This window comes from Heloderma suspectum, chromosome 3 (assembly GCF_057233095.1).
Source record: "Heloderma suspectum isolate Gila_16-S chromosome 3, 16-S_ref, whole genome shotgun sequence".
NCBI lineage: Eukaryota > Metazoa > Chordata > Lepidosauria > Squamata > Helodermatidae > Heloderma > Heloderma suspectum.
In genome coordinates this window covers 81,898,042-81,917,206 of record NC_139460.1, presented here as the reverse complement: position 1 = coordinate 81,917,206, position 19,165 = coordinate 81,898,042, and the positions used below count along the sequence as shown (strand labels likewise).

The 19,165-nt window shown below is 40.7% G+C and overlaps 1 protein-coding gene across 9 annotated transcripts in view; it reads left to right on the top strand.

Moving 5' to 3' along the window:
* The window catches only part of APP (amyloid beta precursor protein), a 191,234-nt gene that overhangs the window by 157,077 nt on the left and 14,992 nt on the right, over positions 1–19,165 (top strand). For 6 of the 9 annotated variants that reach the window (XM_084843560.1, XM_084843556.1, XM_084843563.1 and 3 more), the window contains 4 exons: positions 2,189–2,317; positions 4,104–4,203; positions 10,836–11,057; positions 18,583–18,636. In XM_084843560.1, coding sequence (XP_084699686.1) covers positions 2,189–2,317; positions 4,104–4,203; positions 10,836–11,057; positions 18,583–18,636 — 505 coding nt within the window. The remainder of the gene's footprint in view (positions 1–2,188; positions 2,318–4,103; positions 4,204–10,835; positions 11,058–18,582; positions 18,637–19,165) is intronic. The other 3 variants (XM_084843562.1, XM_084843557.1, XM_084843561.1) reach the window with 1 other exon arrangement.

Sequence of the window (19,165 nt, the reverse complement as noted above, 5' to 3'; positions counted from 1 at the left end):
AAGTGCCCTTTCTTAATGTAAAGACAACAAGAACGCTAGCAAAAATAACCCTATTCCCTTCCTTTGAAATGTTCAGTAGTGCTATGAATCCTTCATGAAGTCAATTTTAGCCTTCCATTTTTATAATCTTGTGACAGTTGTAGCCTGTTGTCATCTATAGCAGTACTCGTAAGCTGGTCTTTGGGAGTATTCTGTAGGTTGATCTTTGGAGGCATTATTTGGATCACCCACTGAAGGGAAGTTTAAATCAGTCCGTGTGCTGGCTGTTGTCACAGACTAACCAGTTCTTGCAGAGTGGCTCATTGGAATGTATAGGGGTGTTGGTGGCTGGTCTGCCTTCATCTAGGGTTAGAGACAACTGGAGTCAGCCTTTATAGCAGGGGTGTGGAACCTCTTTCAGTCCAAAGGCCAAATTCCATTTTGGAGACGCTCTCAGAGGCCATATTCTAGTGGAGGCAGGGTTGAAGGCAAAGGGGGCAGGGCCAAAGACAAAAGGAGTGGAGTGAAAAATACAAAAATTACCAGCATATTATCATTTAAAGCTATTACTGCCAGTAACTAAACTTTAAGGATGCAGTTCAACCTTTAGAATGGGGTGGGGGGGACTGCACAAAAACGGGGAAATCACCAAATGATCAGTCATTGGGGGAAAGGGGGTGAGGCCACCTGGGGAACTCCAGGGAGCAGGATTTTAGCCCCTAGGATTCTAGCCCTGAGGTTCCCCATCCCTGCTTTATAGAAACAGGCAGACAGGCATAGCTTCTAAGCAGAATAGGAGCTTTCGAGCATATGTGCATGGCCCAGAAAGGACTGGAGAATTTGTTTCAGAAAGTTAACATCTTCAGCAGAGGAAGAGAAGAATGCAAAATGTAGTCCTGAATTGATCATCGTGATACCCTGATAACTTCAACTTGAATAATATTAAACCTTTGGTTTGTGTGTTATGCATGAGAAAGAGACTCCTAGAAGATTTTCTGCTTAGGCAGCTTGACGAGCCTCTTCCCTAAGAAAAGAGTGTTCATTAGAGGGAATTGCCTGTCCCAGATGCCCGTGTTGCACAAAGTTGTATGTGTAGCTCGCAATTAACTGGTTTTAGAGAAGAAACTTTTGGGTTAAATGCCATGTCATGATGAACCCACATCAAACAGTCAGATCTGTATTCCCCATGACAGAACAATGTTGCTGCATCATTGAGGCCTAGAATCTTTTCAGTGATGCCACAAGTCTTTAATGAATATGGCCAAAATTATGTTTTTCCAGATTCACATACCTCATGGCCCACCAGACTGTTGCTTTACACCCAGTGGTGTAGTGATAAATTTTGAAGCACAGCTGTTTGTCATGGCAGTCTGCATAGGCACACCCCCAAGGAGAGTCCAATATCAACCAACAGGTTTTAGCAGTTTTATTTCCACCAGAATCAGGTTTTTTGTAAAGCTAATGGGTCTTAATTGCCTGTTCAAGACCAAGACCCCCCCGCCCAATACTTTGCCTTACAAACAGGGGAACAATATATCGTGGCTAGGAAAGTTAATTTCCCCCCAGCTATTACTTTAAAATGGAAATCGCTTTTATCCTAAGGAAAAAGAGAGTTTGGGTCCTAGTCTAAATACATGTAAATTCCAGTTGTCACTGCCCCTTGTACCATGTCTGAACAGTTTTGCCCATACCTGAGAGAGCGCCTTCTCCCTTACCAACCTGGCTGGTCACTGAGGTCATCAGAAGGCATGTATCTGGTGGTTTCACATGGACCCATGGCCCGGCTGGAGTCCACCAGGAAAAGAGCCTTCAGTGTGGTGGCTCTCTTCCTGTGAAACTCCCTGCCTTTGGAGGTCAGGCAGGCGCCAATGTTGTGTTGCTTCTGGCATCTCCTGAAGACATTGTTATTTTGGGAAGCCTTCCTTGAGTGACCTACTATGGTTTATTAAATTCAGTCTTATCAGAACTCTGTTTCTTTTTTAAAATAATAACAATATTTTTAACATGGTATTTTTATTCTTTACCTGCCTGCTGTTCACCGCTCCGAGGTCTTTGAATGTGGAGCAGTATACAAATACAATCAATCAATCAATCAATCAATCCCACTATGTCCGCACTTCAAAGGACCGCATATTCCTACTAGCATAAATGCTAGCTGCCTTAGTGCTTGTAATATGAATGATATATGTGGCTGGTTTTGTCTCCACAGCCTCGACACGTGTTCAACATGCTGAAGAAGTATGTGCGTGCGGAGCAGAAAGACAGACAACATACACTCAAACATTTTGAGCATGTCCGTATGGTGGATCCTAAGAAAGCTGCTCAAATCAGATCTCAGGTAATATATCCATCAAAAGAGAAAGAGGTCCCTGTTTTAATTCTGGAATGCTCACTTCTTAAGACTGACTTTAAAAAAAACTTTGCAAGACTTGCAGTGAATTCCTTAGTATCCGTCTTTATATATTACCCTCTAGTGGTACCTGTTCAAGATTTGATACTCTTCAATGAATATGGTCACAGTATTTTTGTAACAATTTTTAGTCATTTGGGTTTTATGCTTAGATTATATTTTTGTAATATGCTCTTCCTTGGATTATATGTATCTGATTGCATATATTGTTTTGATGTAGTGAGTTATCTATAGGCACTGCTTATGGATTTATGTAGCCCAGCACAGTAGTTATTGTTTTGTAATGGGATTCTCAGGCATTCGTTTTTCAAGGAATCCCATTTGGAGGCATTTCCATGGGAGAAAGTCTAAGCCGTGTTGCAGTTCAGAGTTCCAAGCTCTAGGGGTCAATTTAGAAATTCTTGTGCAGGCTGCCAAAAATCCTTTGCTCATTGTGGCAATCCATATTAAAGCAATAATGGTTCAATGCTTTTTTGCCTCATGGGTCACCCAATCGCATGCAAAATAAGCGTATCAGTACCAAGGATTTGTTGCTGTTGACATATACATTTTGCACGCAACTGAGCAACATATGCAGCGGGGAGCGATTAAATATTACCCTTCTGTGAGTATTAAGCACAGATATGCATAAGGGCTTTTCATTGGCCTGTAGGCATAATGTGCGGAACAAAGAGCTTTACGTCTCTGTGAGTAGTTCAGTTATCTCTTAGCACAGCAACCAGGGACACCTTTATACTGATGTGAAAATGTGTTTATTTTCATTTATAATTTCTTTTACTAAATGCTCCCTAAAAGGCAGGCTTCTCTTTTTGTGTTTGTGCAACAAATATAATTCCCTTCCAAATTTGTACAGGAATAGAAACTGGCAAAGACAGTATTAGAAAAATTTAAATAGTAGGCCGTATCTGAAACAGCCTTCCCCAATTTGGTGCCCTCCAGATGTTTTGGGCTACAACGCCCAGCATTCCTGACCATTGGCTGTGCTGGTTGAGACTGATGGGAGTTGAAGTCCAGAATGTATGGAGGGCACCAGGTTGGACAAGTCTGGTCTAAAAGGACTAGAAACCTACATTTCAATCCATAGAACTGATTAACATTAAGCACCTTTAAGTAAGAGAAACCATTATGAAAGCAAAGGGACCTGCCTATGTGAATCACCTGAAACTTCAGTCTTGGCAAACTGTAAGTCATTGATAGCGAAGGGAAAATCATGGCTTTCCTGTGTCTAAAATTCTTCATATTCGTCTGGGTATATCCCTCTTATTCTTCTCTCCTTTTCCATCACCCCCTGTGAAGTAGAGCGGCCTAATCCATGCAGAGGGGCTCTTCCTACTGAAAATGGGCTAGAAATTCTTGCACCTGTCTTGTTACCATCCTTGTGCATTGTGGTGACAGTCCTTTTCATAGGCAGCTTTAATGGGAGTTATTCCTCCTTAACAAGAGCAACAGTAGCAATAAAGCATACTGTTGGGGATATCTGCCACAAAGCCTTACTCCTCTTCGAGACTTGGGTGACAGTAGTGAATTACCCAGTGGCTTTCTAATTGATCTCCAGCTGTAAAATCAATAAGGTGCTTGGCAGGGTTGCAAATTGTCCTGATCTATGAAATATATTTAAAGTTGCAGTAGAGACATCTGCATTACTTGGGTTTGCCTTGACACATCAGTGATCACAACTGCAACCTGCTTTGTTGTCATTTAAACATTTCTTTAGGTTATGACACACCTACGTGTGACATATGAACGCATGAACCAGTCTCTTTCCCTCCTTTACAATGTGCCAGCGGTTGCGGAGGAGATTCAGGATGAAGTTGGTAAGTTGCTGTGCGTTTTGCCTTGTGGATCTACTGTCCTGAAAATAATTTGCCAGGTAATTTTCAGCCGTGGAAGGGCAGGGAGGAATGAATGAAAAACCCGCTTGGTCTCTTTGGTGATAAAGGGGATAGTGACAAATGAGACCAGAAGGCAGCTTTCTTATTAAAATGATGATACGAGGCAGTGGGAAGGGAGGGAGAATTAATGGAACATACTCAGTTAATAGTGCAATATCAGGAAGGCTTGCCTGGATAATCCACGTAGAAAGAGAAATGCAGCTTTCTATCTAAAGCTTAGGTCATCCTTTCTCATAATACTAGAACCCTGTCATGTATGGAGCTGAATCGTGAGAGATTCAGGACAGAGAAAAGGAAGTATTTCTTTACACAGTGCATGGTGAAACTATGGAATGTAGTGACGGCCATCAACTTGGATGGCTTTAAAAGGGGATTGGATAATTCATGGAGGATAAGGCTATCAGTGGCTACCAGTCATGATGGCTATATACTGCCTCCAGTATCAGAGGTAATTTATTAGTTGCTGAGGAACACAAGTGGGAGGGTACTATTTCACTCATGTCCTACTTTTGGGCTTCCGACAGACAACTGGTTGGCCACTATGTGAACAGAATGATGGAGTAGATAGGCCTTTGGCCTTATTCAGCATGTCTCTTCTTAGGTTCTTACAGTGTTTTGAACTGAGGAATGGCTTTGCTAGATTTTCCCTCAAAAGCATGCAAAAATCTTAGTGCTGTAAGCTGCCGTCTTAGTCCTGTTATGTGCCGAACCATGATATATAAATGGCCAAGAATGCAGTAGCCACGTCTGCTGAGGGCCTTCTTTTAAATAGGCATTGAGTGGACCAGAGGGTTGAGGTTCTCCCTCTGGTCCACTGAGGCTCCATCCTTGCTCCCCCCTCCCCTGTGCAACTAGATCTGTTAATGGGGAAGGAGGTATCAGACTGGCAATTACAAAGCTGGCTGATGTCGGCTACCTCGCATACAGTGTTCCTTTCCTTCTGTCCTCCACCTTGGCACATGCCACAAAGTGGGACCCCTGGGGGACATGGGGATCCAACCTAAATAAATATTAATAATGATGATATACTATAAAAACAGGACCTAATCCTATCTGACCAAACATTAAACAGTTGTTAATGCCTGTTATGCAAAGCAGATTTTCATTTCAAAGTGTGCAGCTAGATTTCCAAAGTGTGCAGTATCTTTTTACTTCAGGGTAGCCAGAAGTTCTAAAGATTTTGCAGTAGGCAACACAGTGGTATTTAATAAATGCCTGGGACATATGGAAATCCTATGCATATTTGATGCATACTTGTGATGGTGGAACAGTTATAAACATCTGTCATGCATCTGGTTGCCGAGTACTTCTGTCTCAACAGATGCTGGGTTTTGCTTCATTACCTAGCTCTTCATACAGTTAGGAGGCATTTTTTGCTATCCAAACTGAATCTTTGTTGCTGCTGCCTGAACACCGCTGCTTGTTCTTTCTTTGGAGGTCCTGGTAAACAGGATTTTGTCCTCTTCTTTTTGATAGTTGAATTATGTGTTTTTAAAAAGTTAGAGTACATAATTTAAAGTAATTTCAAGAGAGGAAGCAATCCATCCAAAGAAGTTACGTTTAGCAGTCTGGCTGTGTACATAGATGTTACTCTTGTTATTTGTTCACTTTGTTTTGTCCATGTTGTTTAGATTTTTCAGGAGGAGCTGATCTGTATCTAGTTAAACTAGTTCATTTAGATACAGAAGCAGAAGTTGCCATGAACAAAATTGAAATTCAGTGATCAAAAACCCTGCCGTTTAAGGCCAGAATTAAGGCTATCTTATGTTGGCTGAAGGTCCACAAAGAAATAGGAAGCTAAGGGTAATGCCTTAACAGATGTGTCCCATGATCAGTAATGATGTTGTGGAATGTCTCAGCTGAATAGAGCTAGATTCTCACAGCCATAATGAGCATGTTCATGGTAATGTGTGAATACCTCTAGTGTGAGACACAATCCTTGCATGGCCTTTTCCTCCCACACAGAAAAGAACGACAGGGATTGGGGGCTCCTCCCCTGCCCCTCACAACCCCTAGGGAAAGTTAGCCACTAAAAAAGAGATAAGGGAAGGAAAACGACAGATGGTGAAACGCGGACAGCTGCTCTTCCCTCCCCCTCTTTCTCTGATTTCTACCCCCCAATGCCCAGTTTTCTCTGACTGTTGGTGGGAAGTCTTAGAATTCTCGTGGTTGGCATGTTCTCACATGATGAGTGTAATGTATACCCAAGCATCTATGTGTAACATAGTCAAATGCCCTGTGTTTTTAGATTATACAGTCATGGCCAGAAATATTGGAACAAGGATAACTGTTTTGGCAGTTGGCCTCTGTACACCACCACATAGAAGTTGAAAGGAAACACACCCAGATGCGAGTGAAGTCAGGACTGTCAGCTGTAATTCAAGGGGTTTGACAAAAGTGGGGCACTAACCATCCAGGAAGGACAGCCAGTGGCATACACACACACCCATTGTTGGTGGCTCATAAGTAATGGAACTAATGGCTGACAAGCAGCTGCATGGCCAGGTGTGGCCTCTTTCCTGGGCACTCCATGACCAATCAAGCAGATAAAAGGCCTGGAGGTGGTTCTGAGTGTGACATTTGCATTTGGTAGCTGTTCACTGGAACTCCCAACATGAGGTCCAAAGAGGTGTCCATGCGAGTGAAGGAGGCCATCATTAGGCTGAGGAAACAAAATAAACCCATCAGAGAGCAAAAACATTGGGAGTGGGCAATACAACAGTTTGGAACATCCTGAAAAAAAAGGAATTACCTGGCAAGCTCAGCAACAGCAAAAGGCCTGGCAGACCACGGAAGGCAACTAAAGTGGATGACCTCAGAATTCTGCTCATGGTGAAGAGGAACCCTTTCATAACATCTAGCCAGGTCAAGAACGCTCTTGAAGAGGTAGGCATGTCATTGTCAACATCTACAGTCAAGAGACGGCTTTATGAATGTAAATACAGAGGCTTCACAACAAGGTGCAAACCACTGGTAATGCTCAAGAACCGAAAGGCCAGATTAGCCTTTGCCAGCAAACACCTACAAAAGCCTGCCCAGGTCTGGAATAAGATTCTTTGGACTGATGAAACCAAGATTAGCTTGTACAAGAATGATGGGAAGAGAAAAGTATGGAGAAGGACAGGAACAGCTCATGATCCAAAGCATACCACATCATCTGTCAAACATGGTGGAGGTGGCGTTATGGCATGGGCATATATGGTTGCCAATGGAACCGGATCACTGGTGTTTATTGATGACCTGACTGCTGATAAAGCAGCAGGATGAATTCTGAAGTGGATAGGGCTATACTTTCTGCTCAGATGCAGCCGAATGCTGCCAAACTGATAGGACACCACTTCATATTGCAGATGGATAATGACCCGAAACATACAGCAAAAGCTACCCAAGAGTTTCTGAAGGCAAAGAAGTGGGATGTTCTTCAATGGCCAAGTCAGTCACCTGATCTCAACCCAATAGAGCATGCTTTTCACTTCCTGAAGACAAGACTGAAGGCAGAAAGACCCACAAACAAGCAGCAGCTGAAGGCAGCTGCACTAAAGACCTGGCAAAGCATCTCGAGGGAGGAAACTCAGCATTTGGTCATGTTCATGGATTCCAGACTTCAGGCAGTCATTGACTGCAAAGGATTTTCATCCCGGTATTAAAGGCGATCCTTAAGTTTGAAATGATGTTGGTTTGTTCCATTACTTATGAGCCACCAACGATAGGTGTGTGTATGCCACTGGCTGTACTTCCTGAATGGTAAAAAAAGAGCTGCTAAACACCCAATCTGATGAAGAGGCTTGGAGAATTTGAAAGCTTGCTCATGACTTTATGGCATTGCGGCTGGCCCTAATAAAAGTATTACTATCCATTGCTTTTTTATTTCTGCCAAGAGGCGAGATAGTGGCAATAAACAACAGACTATGTGAGGCAACTAGAAGCTCTTCTTTCGCTGTGTAATTTCTGTTCCCTCTAGCTTTTTCTGCCTTTTGGGCAAGGAAATTCTCAACAGACAGAATCTGCACACAGTGGGACTGCTGTCATGTGATGCATGTAATGTGTGGTCTGGTAGTAAGGGTCAGTGATGTTAGCTGGGCTAAAGGAGCGTGCTTTGAATGCAATATCATGTGGTCCCCTACATTTATGAAAGCAATGTTTTGAGTGTCCTTGGATTCATTTGGTTTAACAACTAGGCCATGCAACAACGAAAAAGGTATAGTGAGATGGGGAATTCATGTGTCATCCTGTGACTCACTACCGAACACCAGTCTTTTAACTATGGCTAGCCTTATCTTCACCAAGCCAGATAATGCAGATATGCACGCAGAAATACATACTGCCCTCTGCTGACATTCATCCTGCTTTCTTAGATTGTCTGCCTGTTGCTAGACAGGCATATCTTCAACAGATGATCCATGGATTGGCAGTGATCTATGGGCTCATACTTGACTTTTCCCTTCCTCTCTCTGACCTATTCATTCTTTTATCCCAGCACAGCTGAATTAAAGAGACCTTAGGTTCTCATGACCAGATTGCCCAATAGAGAGAATGGTAGGAGCAGAAGCCTTCTGCCCTGATACTGGAGCCAGACCCCTTTTTAAAAACAAAAACCCAACATGAAAATTATCAGCTGTTTTTGCCAGTGGCCATTTCAGCAACACAATGCAGCAGAAAGGCTGTAGTCTGAGGTACTAAACCAGTTAAGTTTGTGGATCTGAACAGTAATTGGTTTGCCTTCGTTTCAGTATGTGTTAGAGTTTTAATAACGTAAACATAATAATGTAATAATGTGAGATAAGGTTAGCCAGAAGAAGAAGTAGATGAATCTAAATAAGACTGCTAAACAAAATTGAAGATTGCAGATAGAATGGAATGGATTTGTAATGGAATGGATGGTCTATAATGGAATGGAGAATTGGTTAGTCTCTAAATTACAGAATGAGCCATTACGTAACAAGCTTTGAAGTGGAAGTGGTGAAAGGAGATGTCTGTCCAATTTGGCAATCCATGTGAAAGAAAGCTGCATGTGCTTCTGAGAGTCTATTTATGTTTTTCGTATTGCAATGCCTCTTGTATGCTAAACCACATTTTAAAATTTGGAGAATTTAAAATGTGATTTGTCTGTTTGATGAACTGTGTAGGGAGGTGCAGGAATGAAAAATATCAACAAAAACATCTGACTGAATGGACACAAAATGTAGCAACCATAACCATAACTCTCTGGATCATGGCTGGTGTTTTTTAATAAATAAAATAGGAAATGTGGTAGGTACAAAATTCAACCATGGACAGGACTTCGACTGCAATCCTATATCTACTTACCTGGGAATGCACCCAACTGAATTCAGTGGGACTTATTTCTGAGTAGGCATCTATAAGGTTGCACTGCTTCTATTAGAAGTTTTTCCCTCGAAATTGAGAAGCTACTTTAGTGTCTGGCATTCTAGAAAATAGGCCAGAATTACATAACTGAGGGCTTACTTTGAAATATGATTGTCATAAGCACATGCAGTGGAGAATTATTAAGAACTTAATTATAACATAATTCAAATCATTTGCACTTAATGCTTATTTTAGCTTATCACCAAATGGATTAAAAACAACTCATTCCCTTGCTGGTTTTGTTGATGGAATTTATGGTTTGGCTTCTTCCGACTTCCTTTCACTGCTTAGCTTACCTAAATAATGAAATGTCACAGCGATATCTTGGCTAGCTAGCCCTGCACATACTGCAGCAACTTCCCCAATTTAGAAAATGAGGGGAGTGTTGACATTGACGCTAAATGAATACATGCTGGTGGTGCTGGCCAGCCCTCGGGTCCTTGGATGCCTGGATCCTCCACATGTTTCTTGCAACAAAACTGAATCATGCAGAAACAAGTGAGTAGCCCAGGAGGCCGTGTCTGCCTTTGTCAATGCTGGCAATACTCACAGCACATTGAAGCAAAACACGCTGTGGTTCATATCAGGTCACACTTGTAGCTGACAGTTCACACAGCCGACTAATACCATTCATTGATAGATGTTTGCCCTGTGGATATGCTGCTCTGTCCTGTAGACTGGAAGCAGAAATAAGGGAAATCGTAGCATCTACAAGAGAAGAGGCTTGTAGTTTACATAGTCCTGGCCTATGCTGTTTGTATAAGATACACTTGAAGCACGAGGGTGGGAAAATGGCAAGAATGAAAAGATCATGAAATACAGACCCATTTGCCTAATGTGAATTGTTGCAGCGTTGGACTTGTTTGCTATGCCTAGTTTTTCTTTCCCCTGTTAACTACAGTAGTAGACTTAGGGCGCAATCCTATGCATGTTTAGACAGAAAAAAATCCTACAACTCCCAGCATCCCTCAGCCAGCCATGCTGGCTGAAGGATGCTGGGTGTTGTAGGACTTTTTTCTGTCTAAACATGAATAAGATTGCGCCCTAAATTGTTTTTTCTTTTATGAAACCAGTTTTTAACTAGTTTTATGTTTTCTCCATTGCAATGATTTATCAATATAACTTCCATGATCAAGTCATAGTTCCTGTAGCCTCATATATTCATTGCTGAATTCCCTTTTTTCCAGATGAACTACTTCAAAAAGAGCAAAATTACTCTGATGATGTCTTGGCGAATATGATCAGTGAGCCCAGGATCAGCTATGGTAATGATGCCCTCATGCCTTCATTGACAGAGACTAAAACAACCGTTGAACTCCTTCCAGTAGATGGGGAATTCAGCCTAGATGACCTCCAGCCTTGGCATCCCTTTGCAGTTGATTCAGTCCCAGCGAATACTGAAAATGAAGGTAATGTAAGATGACGAAAGAGTTATTTGGCTGCTTGGAGATGGTGTGTGATTGTAGCTGGATTCATTCACAGACTCATTCACAGATTCACAGACTCTCAGCCCAACCCACCTCACAGGGTTGTTGTTGTGAGGATAAAATGGAGAGGAGGAGGAGGTTAATGTAAGCTGCCTTGGGCTCCTTGCAAGAGGAAAAAAGGCGGGATATTAATGCAATAAATAAATAAATTATGAGAAAGACTTGACCTCTCATACTCAAGCAAAAAATTGCTCATCCTGAGTGGTGAAAGGTCTGCCTGAACGGCTTACCTTTCTTTAGTTTTAGGTAGATGGCAGACATTGAGATGCAAGGTAAATCTCAGTGTTGAAGTTCATGTACTGCTTTGAACAGATAAGCAGTCAAAATTTCACTGAGATGTTTGACCCCACTATAAAATTAATGTGGTGAACTTGTCAGAATTGGGTACAACGTGAAATAATAAACACCTTAATTAAAAGGGGTGTGTTGAACTGTTAATGAGCCAATATTGGTGCTTTAGAGACTCTTATGAAAGTGAAACTTATGGGAGTACAGTACATCTAACTAGAGCATTATCAGTTGGCTTATTTCAAAATTGCTGCTGCTAAAGCTTCTTTGATAACTGAGCAATATACATGTCTCTAAAGAAATATGTTGTCTCCTAGAATAACTACTTGGAGGGCACATTGTGGCCTTCATTAAACATGCTATATGTGCAGATTTTTCCATTTAAAGTAACTGATAAACTTGAAAAACATCAGGTAATCATTTTGCTGTAAGGTCAGGTTTTATTCAGTTCCAGCTATATTGATTAGAATTTTTAAAGATCACTTTTCTTGTTTTAGGAGTAAAAAAAGGAGTTCTCTGCAGTCAAAAACTAAATCTTATCTAAGTTGTGCCAGATTAACATGGGGAAAATTGTTGATTTATGATGGTGATGACATTATTCCAGGGACAACATATATCAGAATATATGGCTGTATTTTTGTTCAACTTTGTACTAGTAAGAAGCATGGATCATTCCTGAGTTAATGACGGCTTAAATCGTTCACCATTGCCTTGCTGTGGCACTTTAAAAGCTCATATGCACTGTGCATTTATGTATGTCTTAGAAAGCATGATCATCCATTACAAACATTGGGCACTTATTAGAAATTGTAATACAGTGTGGTGAAGAACTGAAAACACCTATAAAGTTTATAGTGTTATAAATGAATAATTTTATTTGTAATTAACAAATGATACAGGGTTGTGTCCAGTTGTGGCTCTCCCATTTATGGATGGCTCTTTGATCCAACAGAGGATTGTTTGAGTGAAAAAGGGAGAAATTATTTTTGTAAATTCACCCTTTCTTCTGCAGCACTTCCCCTGCTGTACCAAAGGTCCCTCAACCCTCCAGACCAGATGAGGGGGCATGTGGAGGAGGCTACATGGGGGAAGGAGGAATCGGCAGAAATTGCCCACCTCTTTCCACTCACGGGAGCTTCTACTGGATCAAAAAGTCTTTCATCAGCAGGGGGACACAACTGAATACAACCAACAATCACCTGGGAGCTTGTCCTTTACAAGAATGAGTGAACTCAGAATAAATTGTATGACAGTTCAGTTGTGTCTTATACAGTTCCCATTCATTCCAGTGTGGGTTGTACTGAATTGGTGAATTTTAATCTAATGGTGTTTTTAATCTAATAAATCCTCCACCTAAGCACTTGGGATTGATATTACAAACAGGCACTTTCATATTCCTTTTGTCTGGTACAGATCAAGCAAGAAAATACTGTTCTTTCTAAACAATATTTAAGATAATGCTGGAGGAATCCAATAATATTTGAGATTAGTCCAGAAGAGCCTTTTCTTCCTCTGAAAGTTGGTCCTGTCATACCTTTCCATGTCACTGGTGTGCATTTACCAGTGCCAAGTGTTAAGACATTGCCCTTTCAGATCTGGAGAAAGCCTTCATTTTGTTTTGTTTTATGCAATATATAAATGTGGTTCTGCCAGCCTAAATAAACATATAATAAATGCACACTTCATTTTTATTTATTTTTAGATGTACATGTGAGATCTTTACACAAGGCTATCAATGGCTCCTATTCATGATGGCTATATATTGCCTCCAATATCAGAAGCAGTGACCAGGTTCAGATGACACGCTGCAGCTTCTTGTGGGTTATTTAATTCAGGATGAGCTGTGGCACCTGCGGGCGGCACATTACATATCCAACCCCCACTTGGGGGTTGTCATGTCTTGCAAACCCAGCAAGCATGGGTTATGTTAGGGGCTGAACAACCCTTGCATAACCCTAAAACAGACAATGGCTTAACCTTCGCATAACCCATGCTTGCTCGGTTTGCACAGCATGTCAATTCCTGAGTAGGGACGGCATATTCAAAATGGTGGCCATGCACACTGCAACCTCACTGTGGGTTAAATAACAGCGGGTTGTCATGTTATGCGAACCACCCCAGTATGTCACTGAATACCATTTGCTGGGGAACATGAGCAGGAGTGTGCGATTGCATTCATTCCTGTTTGTGAGCTTTCCATAAGCATCTGGTTGGCCACTTTAGGAACAGATCTTCTTAAGATGCTTTGAGTGAAGACCAAAAAATGTAATGTGTGAATGTATCCAACATGTGCTTGCAAAAAAAGAAGAAGGGTATCATACAGGTGCACTCATCAAGAAAACTGATTGGCTGTAGCCCTCTGTTGAATGCACATACCAGCCTTCCCTAACCTGGTGCCCTCCAAATGTTTTGGACTTCAACTTTCACCAGCCCCAACCAACATGGCCATTGGGCAGGAATTTTGGGAGTTGTAGTCCAAAACATTTGGAGGGCACCAGGTTGAGGAAGGCTGGTACATACACTCTGGCAAACCAGGCTTTGAGTCGGTGTAATGTATCTGTGATTTCTACTAGTAGAAGCTTAACATTCCTTGTACATCTCTGACTCCTGCCGATGTTGGTTTGATATTGTTGGATACTGTGTCTTATACTGCAGCATGGGAAGTGTTTGCCTAAGGGCCAAGTAACATTACTACTTTGGGGTTTTATTTCAGCCTGTGCTGCTGTGAGATGTCCTTCATGGATCTGAATGTGTGTTTGATAGGCTAGTCAGGAAGTGAACCTGCTGTTATAAGCATAAAACACTGTTGTAAGTTGGATGAATCAATGCAGACTTCCAAATGCATGCCAGTGACTTCTGACATTTTATTGCCACTCTTTTGGAGAATCTTTTTACAGTATCTAGCATGCAAAGATCTGTGTTGGCAATACCTTCTGTACTTGATGTGTCGGATAAAACAGTGCAACCTTCCAATATGGTGTTTTAGCTTGTCACACCCAAACACTATCTAAGATTGTGGTAGTTTAACATCACAGCTCTAGCACGTAATATTGGCTACACACCCACATTTTCCAGATTAGTGAAATATTCAAAAGTGTGTTGTTTAGGATATGACTCTGGAGAAAGTACAGAACAGGTGGGTGGAAATTTTATTGCATGTTTAAAAACTAATTCCTCCTCACAACCCCATACCCTTTAGCCTGGCAAAAGTAACATCAGATAATTCTCCAGATTTTGTTTGGTATTGTGGCATGTATACTAAACTCCTTGCACATACTGCAATCAAAGTTGACATATTGTTAGTCTTCCTTAAATATTAAATGTGGTATTTCAATTTTAGTGGATTAAATTGAATGAATATTCCATATCTCAGCTGAGTGATGACAAGCTGTTAAAAATATTGCAAAAGTAAATGTATTAAATTAAGGATGCAATCATATGCATGTTTAGGGGGAAAAACATCCTACAACTGCCAGTATGCCCCAGGACTTTTTTCTGACTAAACACACATAGGATTGCACCTTAAAACAATTCCCCTCTTTCATAAAACTTATTTAATGCCTATGAAAGCAAAGAGTCTTATTCTGATTCCAAAATACATTCAGGCTGGACATCTAGAAAAAATCCAGGGAATAGTGTTTCATAAATTTGAGGCAGCCACCACTGATAATCCTTCCTTACAAGCTCTTGAAATTCAAACCTGGTGCACAGAAGGTATTGCTAGCAAGGTGCTCATGGATGACGCTAAGATGCATTCAGACCTGCAGTTTTCTGCATGAACTGCTACAATCCACTGCGTCCTGTCATCTGTCACTGTTTATGTTCCACTTTCTGGGGGCTTTGAACTGAAATTTTGTACCTTATTAAAGAGGTATAGGTTTTTGTACAATTGGCCTATTCCACTCTGGCCACTGTCCTGCCCTTTCTCCTCATTTATCAAATCCTGTTTCGGGGAAAAGGACAGAAAGTGAGTTTGCACCACTGCATCCATGTAACCATTTCCCCACCAAGCTGAATGCAGCAAACCAAGTCTATGTCTATTTTTGTAGTCCCAAGCTGCAAAACCGGGAGCTCATTAAACCCCTGACTGGCCACTGACATACGTCACTGCTGGTCTGCATTCAGCTTGAAGGGTACAAGTTGAGCAGGCCTGGCCTAGACAACTTGTTCATTTGGTCTGCTAAATTCTTTTAGCAGAAACAAAACGTATCAAACCATAACTGCATGATCCTGCCCAAATGTTTTTCTCCCTCACTCCCCACTCTTTTTGAGTGGGGAGAGTGCAGCTGCACATATTGTGTTTGCCTTTCAGGGGGCTAAGCCTGCAATTTGAGAAAGAGGAAGGGCGTGTGTATTTTAAACATGCAAGTACCAAGACTGTGAAGGACATATGTAAAATTAAATTATTGGACTATTGGTCTGGAAGCATCATTTGGGATCTGCAGTGTTTAAAGGGTTCTAGTTTTTTTGATGTTGCTCTGAATAACCCAGGAAATTTATGTAATTGTGAATGCTACATTGATGTCTGCCTTCACTTATTTGTCTTCTGTATGCTGTGGATTTCAAATAGCCATACCATTCATTTAGGATTGCTGTCTTTTATAAAATCATGGGTTTGCTATTAAACTGTTAGGCTGCAATCCTATACTCACTTACCTGGAAATAACCCCACTGAACTCAACGGGATATACTTCTGAGTAGACATGTAAAGGATTGTGCTGTTCGGTATGACCATCTCTTAACATGTTTATCCATATTAGCTATTAGTTTATTAGTTTTGCTATCAGCCATATTTTTTCCTTTAGTTGACAGATATCTATGATGTAGAATGTTTGGTTTTTCACAAAAATGACTGAAGGAAGTGTGCAACAAGAAGAAAACAGGGAGTAATAAAATAAATGCAGAACTGCTGGTAACATAAGTACCAACTTATTGCCACGCAACAGACTACAAGGCAAACATAATAGACATACATGCGGTTTAGTTTTTTTTCCCCCCACCCCCTTTTTTAATATACATACATAGATTTGTATATATCCATAACAATGAATACAATTAAACCCAGTCAGGGGTTTAATGAGCTCCCGGTTTTGCAGCTTGGGACTACAAAAATAGACATAGACTTGGTTTGCTGCATTCAGCTTGGTGGGGAAATGGTTACATGGATGCAGTGGTGCAAACTCACTTTCTGTCCTTTTCCCCGAAACAGGATTTGAATACAATACAATGAATAACAATTTCATATATATACATTTGGAATGTATATATATGAAAATACAACTTTCTAGCAATTTTACATGGTCTTCAACAAAAGTGGACCAGATATCCAAATAAGTATCCATTTGAAAGTGGCATCTATGTGCCACCCGTTCAAATATTGAAAGCCTTGTAAGGTCTTCAATCCATTGCATTATAGGAGGTGAGCATTTATCCTTCTAATGATGTAATATCAATTTTTAAGCTGTCAAAAGGGTGTGGAGAATCCATTTGCACTTACCATTCATTAATTTCCAATAAGCAGATAGATAATTTAAAAGAGCATGTACATCAGTGAATATTAAAGATGTTTTCCAGTACAAAAATTTATCCATATGAGAATCTCCTCCCCCAAATAAGAGACTACTGGACATTGCCAAACCATGTAATTAAAAAAAGCAGTAGTTGCACCGCCAGCATTTAACCAAATTAGACAAACCCTTAAAAGATGTTGTGGCATCCAAGAGACATGAAGCAAAAGTGTTTGCTGAACTAGATTCAGCCTAAGATCCACAGAGGTGACAGCTATAGACGCCAACATGGTGATCCATTGATTAGGCAAAGTGGGACAATCCAGTTCCCTATTCCATTCTTGCTTAAAACCCTGTATATTGTATTTATTCACCAATAATAAGTATTTATAGACATGGCTCATTGGTTGCTTTGTCTGGCCAGCCTCGGTAAGTGCTTTCAGTAACACGGAGACTCTGATGCTGTAAAAGCAACAGGGCCAAACCTGGATACTGACAAATGCTGCAATTGCAAGTAGTGCCATTCAGCCATAACTGGCAAATTGTATTTGGCACACAGGATGGAAAATGACAAGAACTCATCGGCACCCACCACATGATCCAAAATAAAAATTGCCTTATTTGTCCATGCCCACCATAAAAACATTTTCTTACCAATTTTTACTTCTGGATTATCCCGTAGAGTCAATTTAGGCTGAGAAAATGGATCAAAGTGTAACTGGTGCGATATTATCCGCCACACATCTCTAACTGTAGAAATTGTGGGAGCAACTCTATCTGTTCTTGTGTGCTTACAACCTAATGCCATCCATTTAGAGAGAGGAATCAGACAAGAAGATTCCACAACTGACCAAGGAAGAAGATCTGATGCAGATGGAAAAGACCAAAATTTAGAGAGAGGAATCAGACAAGAAGATTTCAAAACAGCCCAAGGTGGAAGCTCCGATGGAAATAGGAAAGACCAAAATTCCATACATGAGAGAGGACTTTGCATGCAGTTTTGTATTAAGGAATTAAGCATTTATACAACTTAGAAGACATTGTAGAATATATTTGTCCCTTTTTACAGACACAGAATACTGTTACTGAAAGAGATAAATGACCACCCCGGGCTTCCATCAGTTTAGTGACAAGCCAGACCACATAATCACTTTAAGAAGGTTATTTGATGGTATTTGAAACATAAGCATACTTCTAAGGGGCAAGAGAAATTGGGGGAGGGGGAATTACTAATTAGTGACAAGCAGCTGTTTATATGTAATATTTATTGTCAGTTCTAAGCAAAAGGCAGGAGGCAGGGTTTTTTTCTCTTTTTTTAGCACTGAAGAAGGCCTTATTCTCGAATAATTAGGGAAAGTTTTGGACCTGGTTCATGACAGCTAATATATAACATAATGAGAAATGGATTGACACATCAGTTGCATATATCTGTTTGGTCTGAAATGGTTCCCATCCTTTTCCTTTTGTTTCCAGGATTAACTTAAAGCAGATCTTTTTCCAGCTGTTGCTTTTGTAACTTTGTTTATAGCATATAACTTTCCTGCACTGTCCCAAGTAAAACCATAGGCAACTTATTTTTGAAGCTTTTGTTTATTTCTTTTATTTGCTCTTTTTCTTTCCTTTTGTTCGTTTCTTTGGCTGCCCATGCCCAGTTGAGCCAGTTGATGCCCGCCCAGCTGCAGACAGAGGACTCACCACACGACCAGGTATATAATTTGCATGGCTTTTACCTACCCTTTGTTTGCCCTGCATGTCCATGTTTGGCTTGAGCTGAATGGATCACCTTTTCTTTGTAATATTCCTCTGCTGAGTTCTTGTGTCTTCTCATAGACAAGATTTAGACAGTAGCTTCCTGCCAGTACTTGAACAAAGTCATCTTGCTTAAACATTTCCACCTGACCCATGGACTATTTATCTATATCAAGAATCTGCTGAAGTGAAAAGTGGAGTGGTTTGGATGATTTGTGAACTTGTTTTCTCATTTAGATATAATTTTTTCTCATTTAGATATAATTTTTTCTCATAACTGAACATTAGGCAGTGCCACTGGGCATTCAAAGTATGGGTTGTTTTCTGTGGAATTTCTTTATTTATGAAACACAAGTATTTCATTTTATAAATTTAAAATGTTAAATTCAACAGGCGTATGAGCTTTAGAAAAGAGCCAGGCAAATCAAAACTTTTAATTTAGGGGGGTTTAAAGGTATTTTCCTAGGGGGGAAATTTTAAAGTACC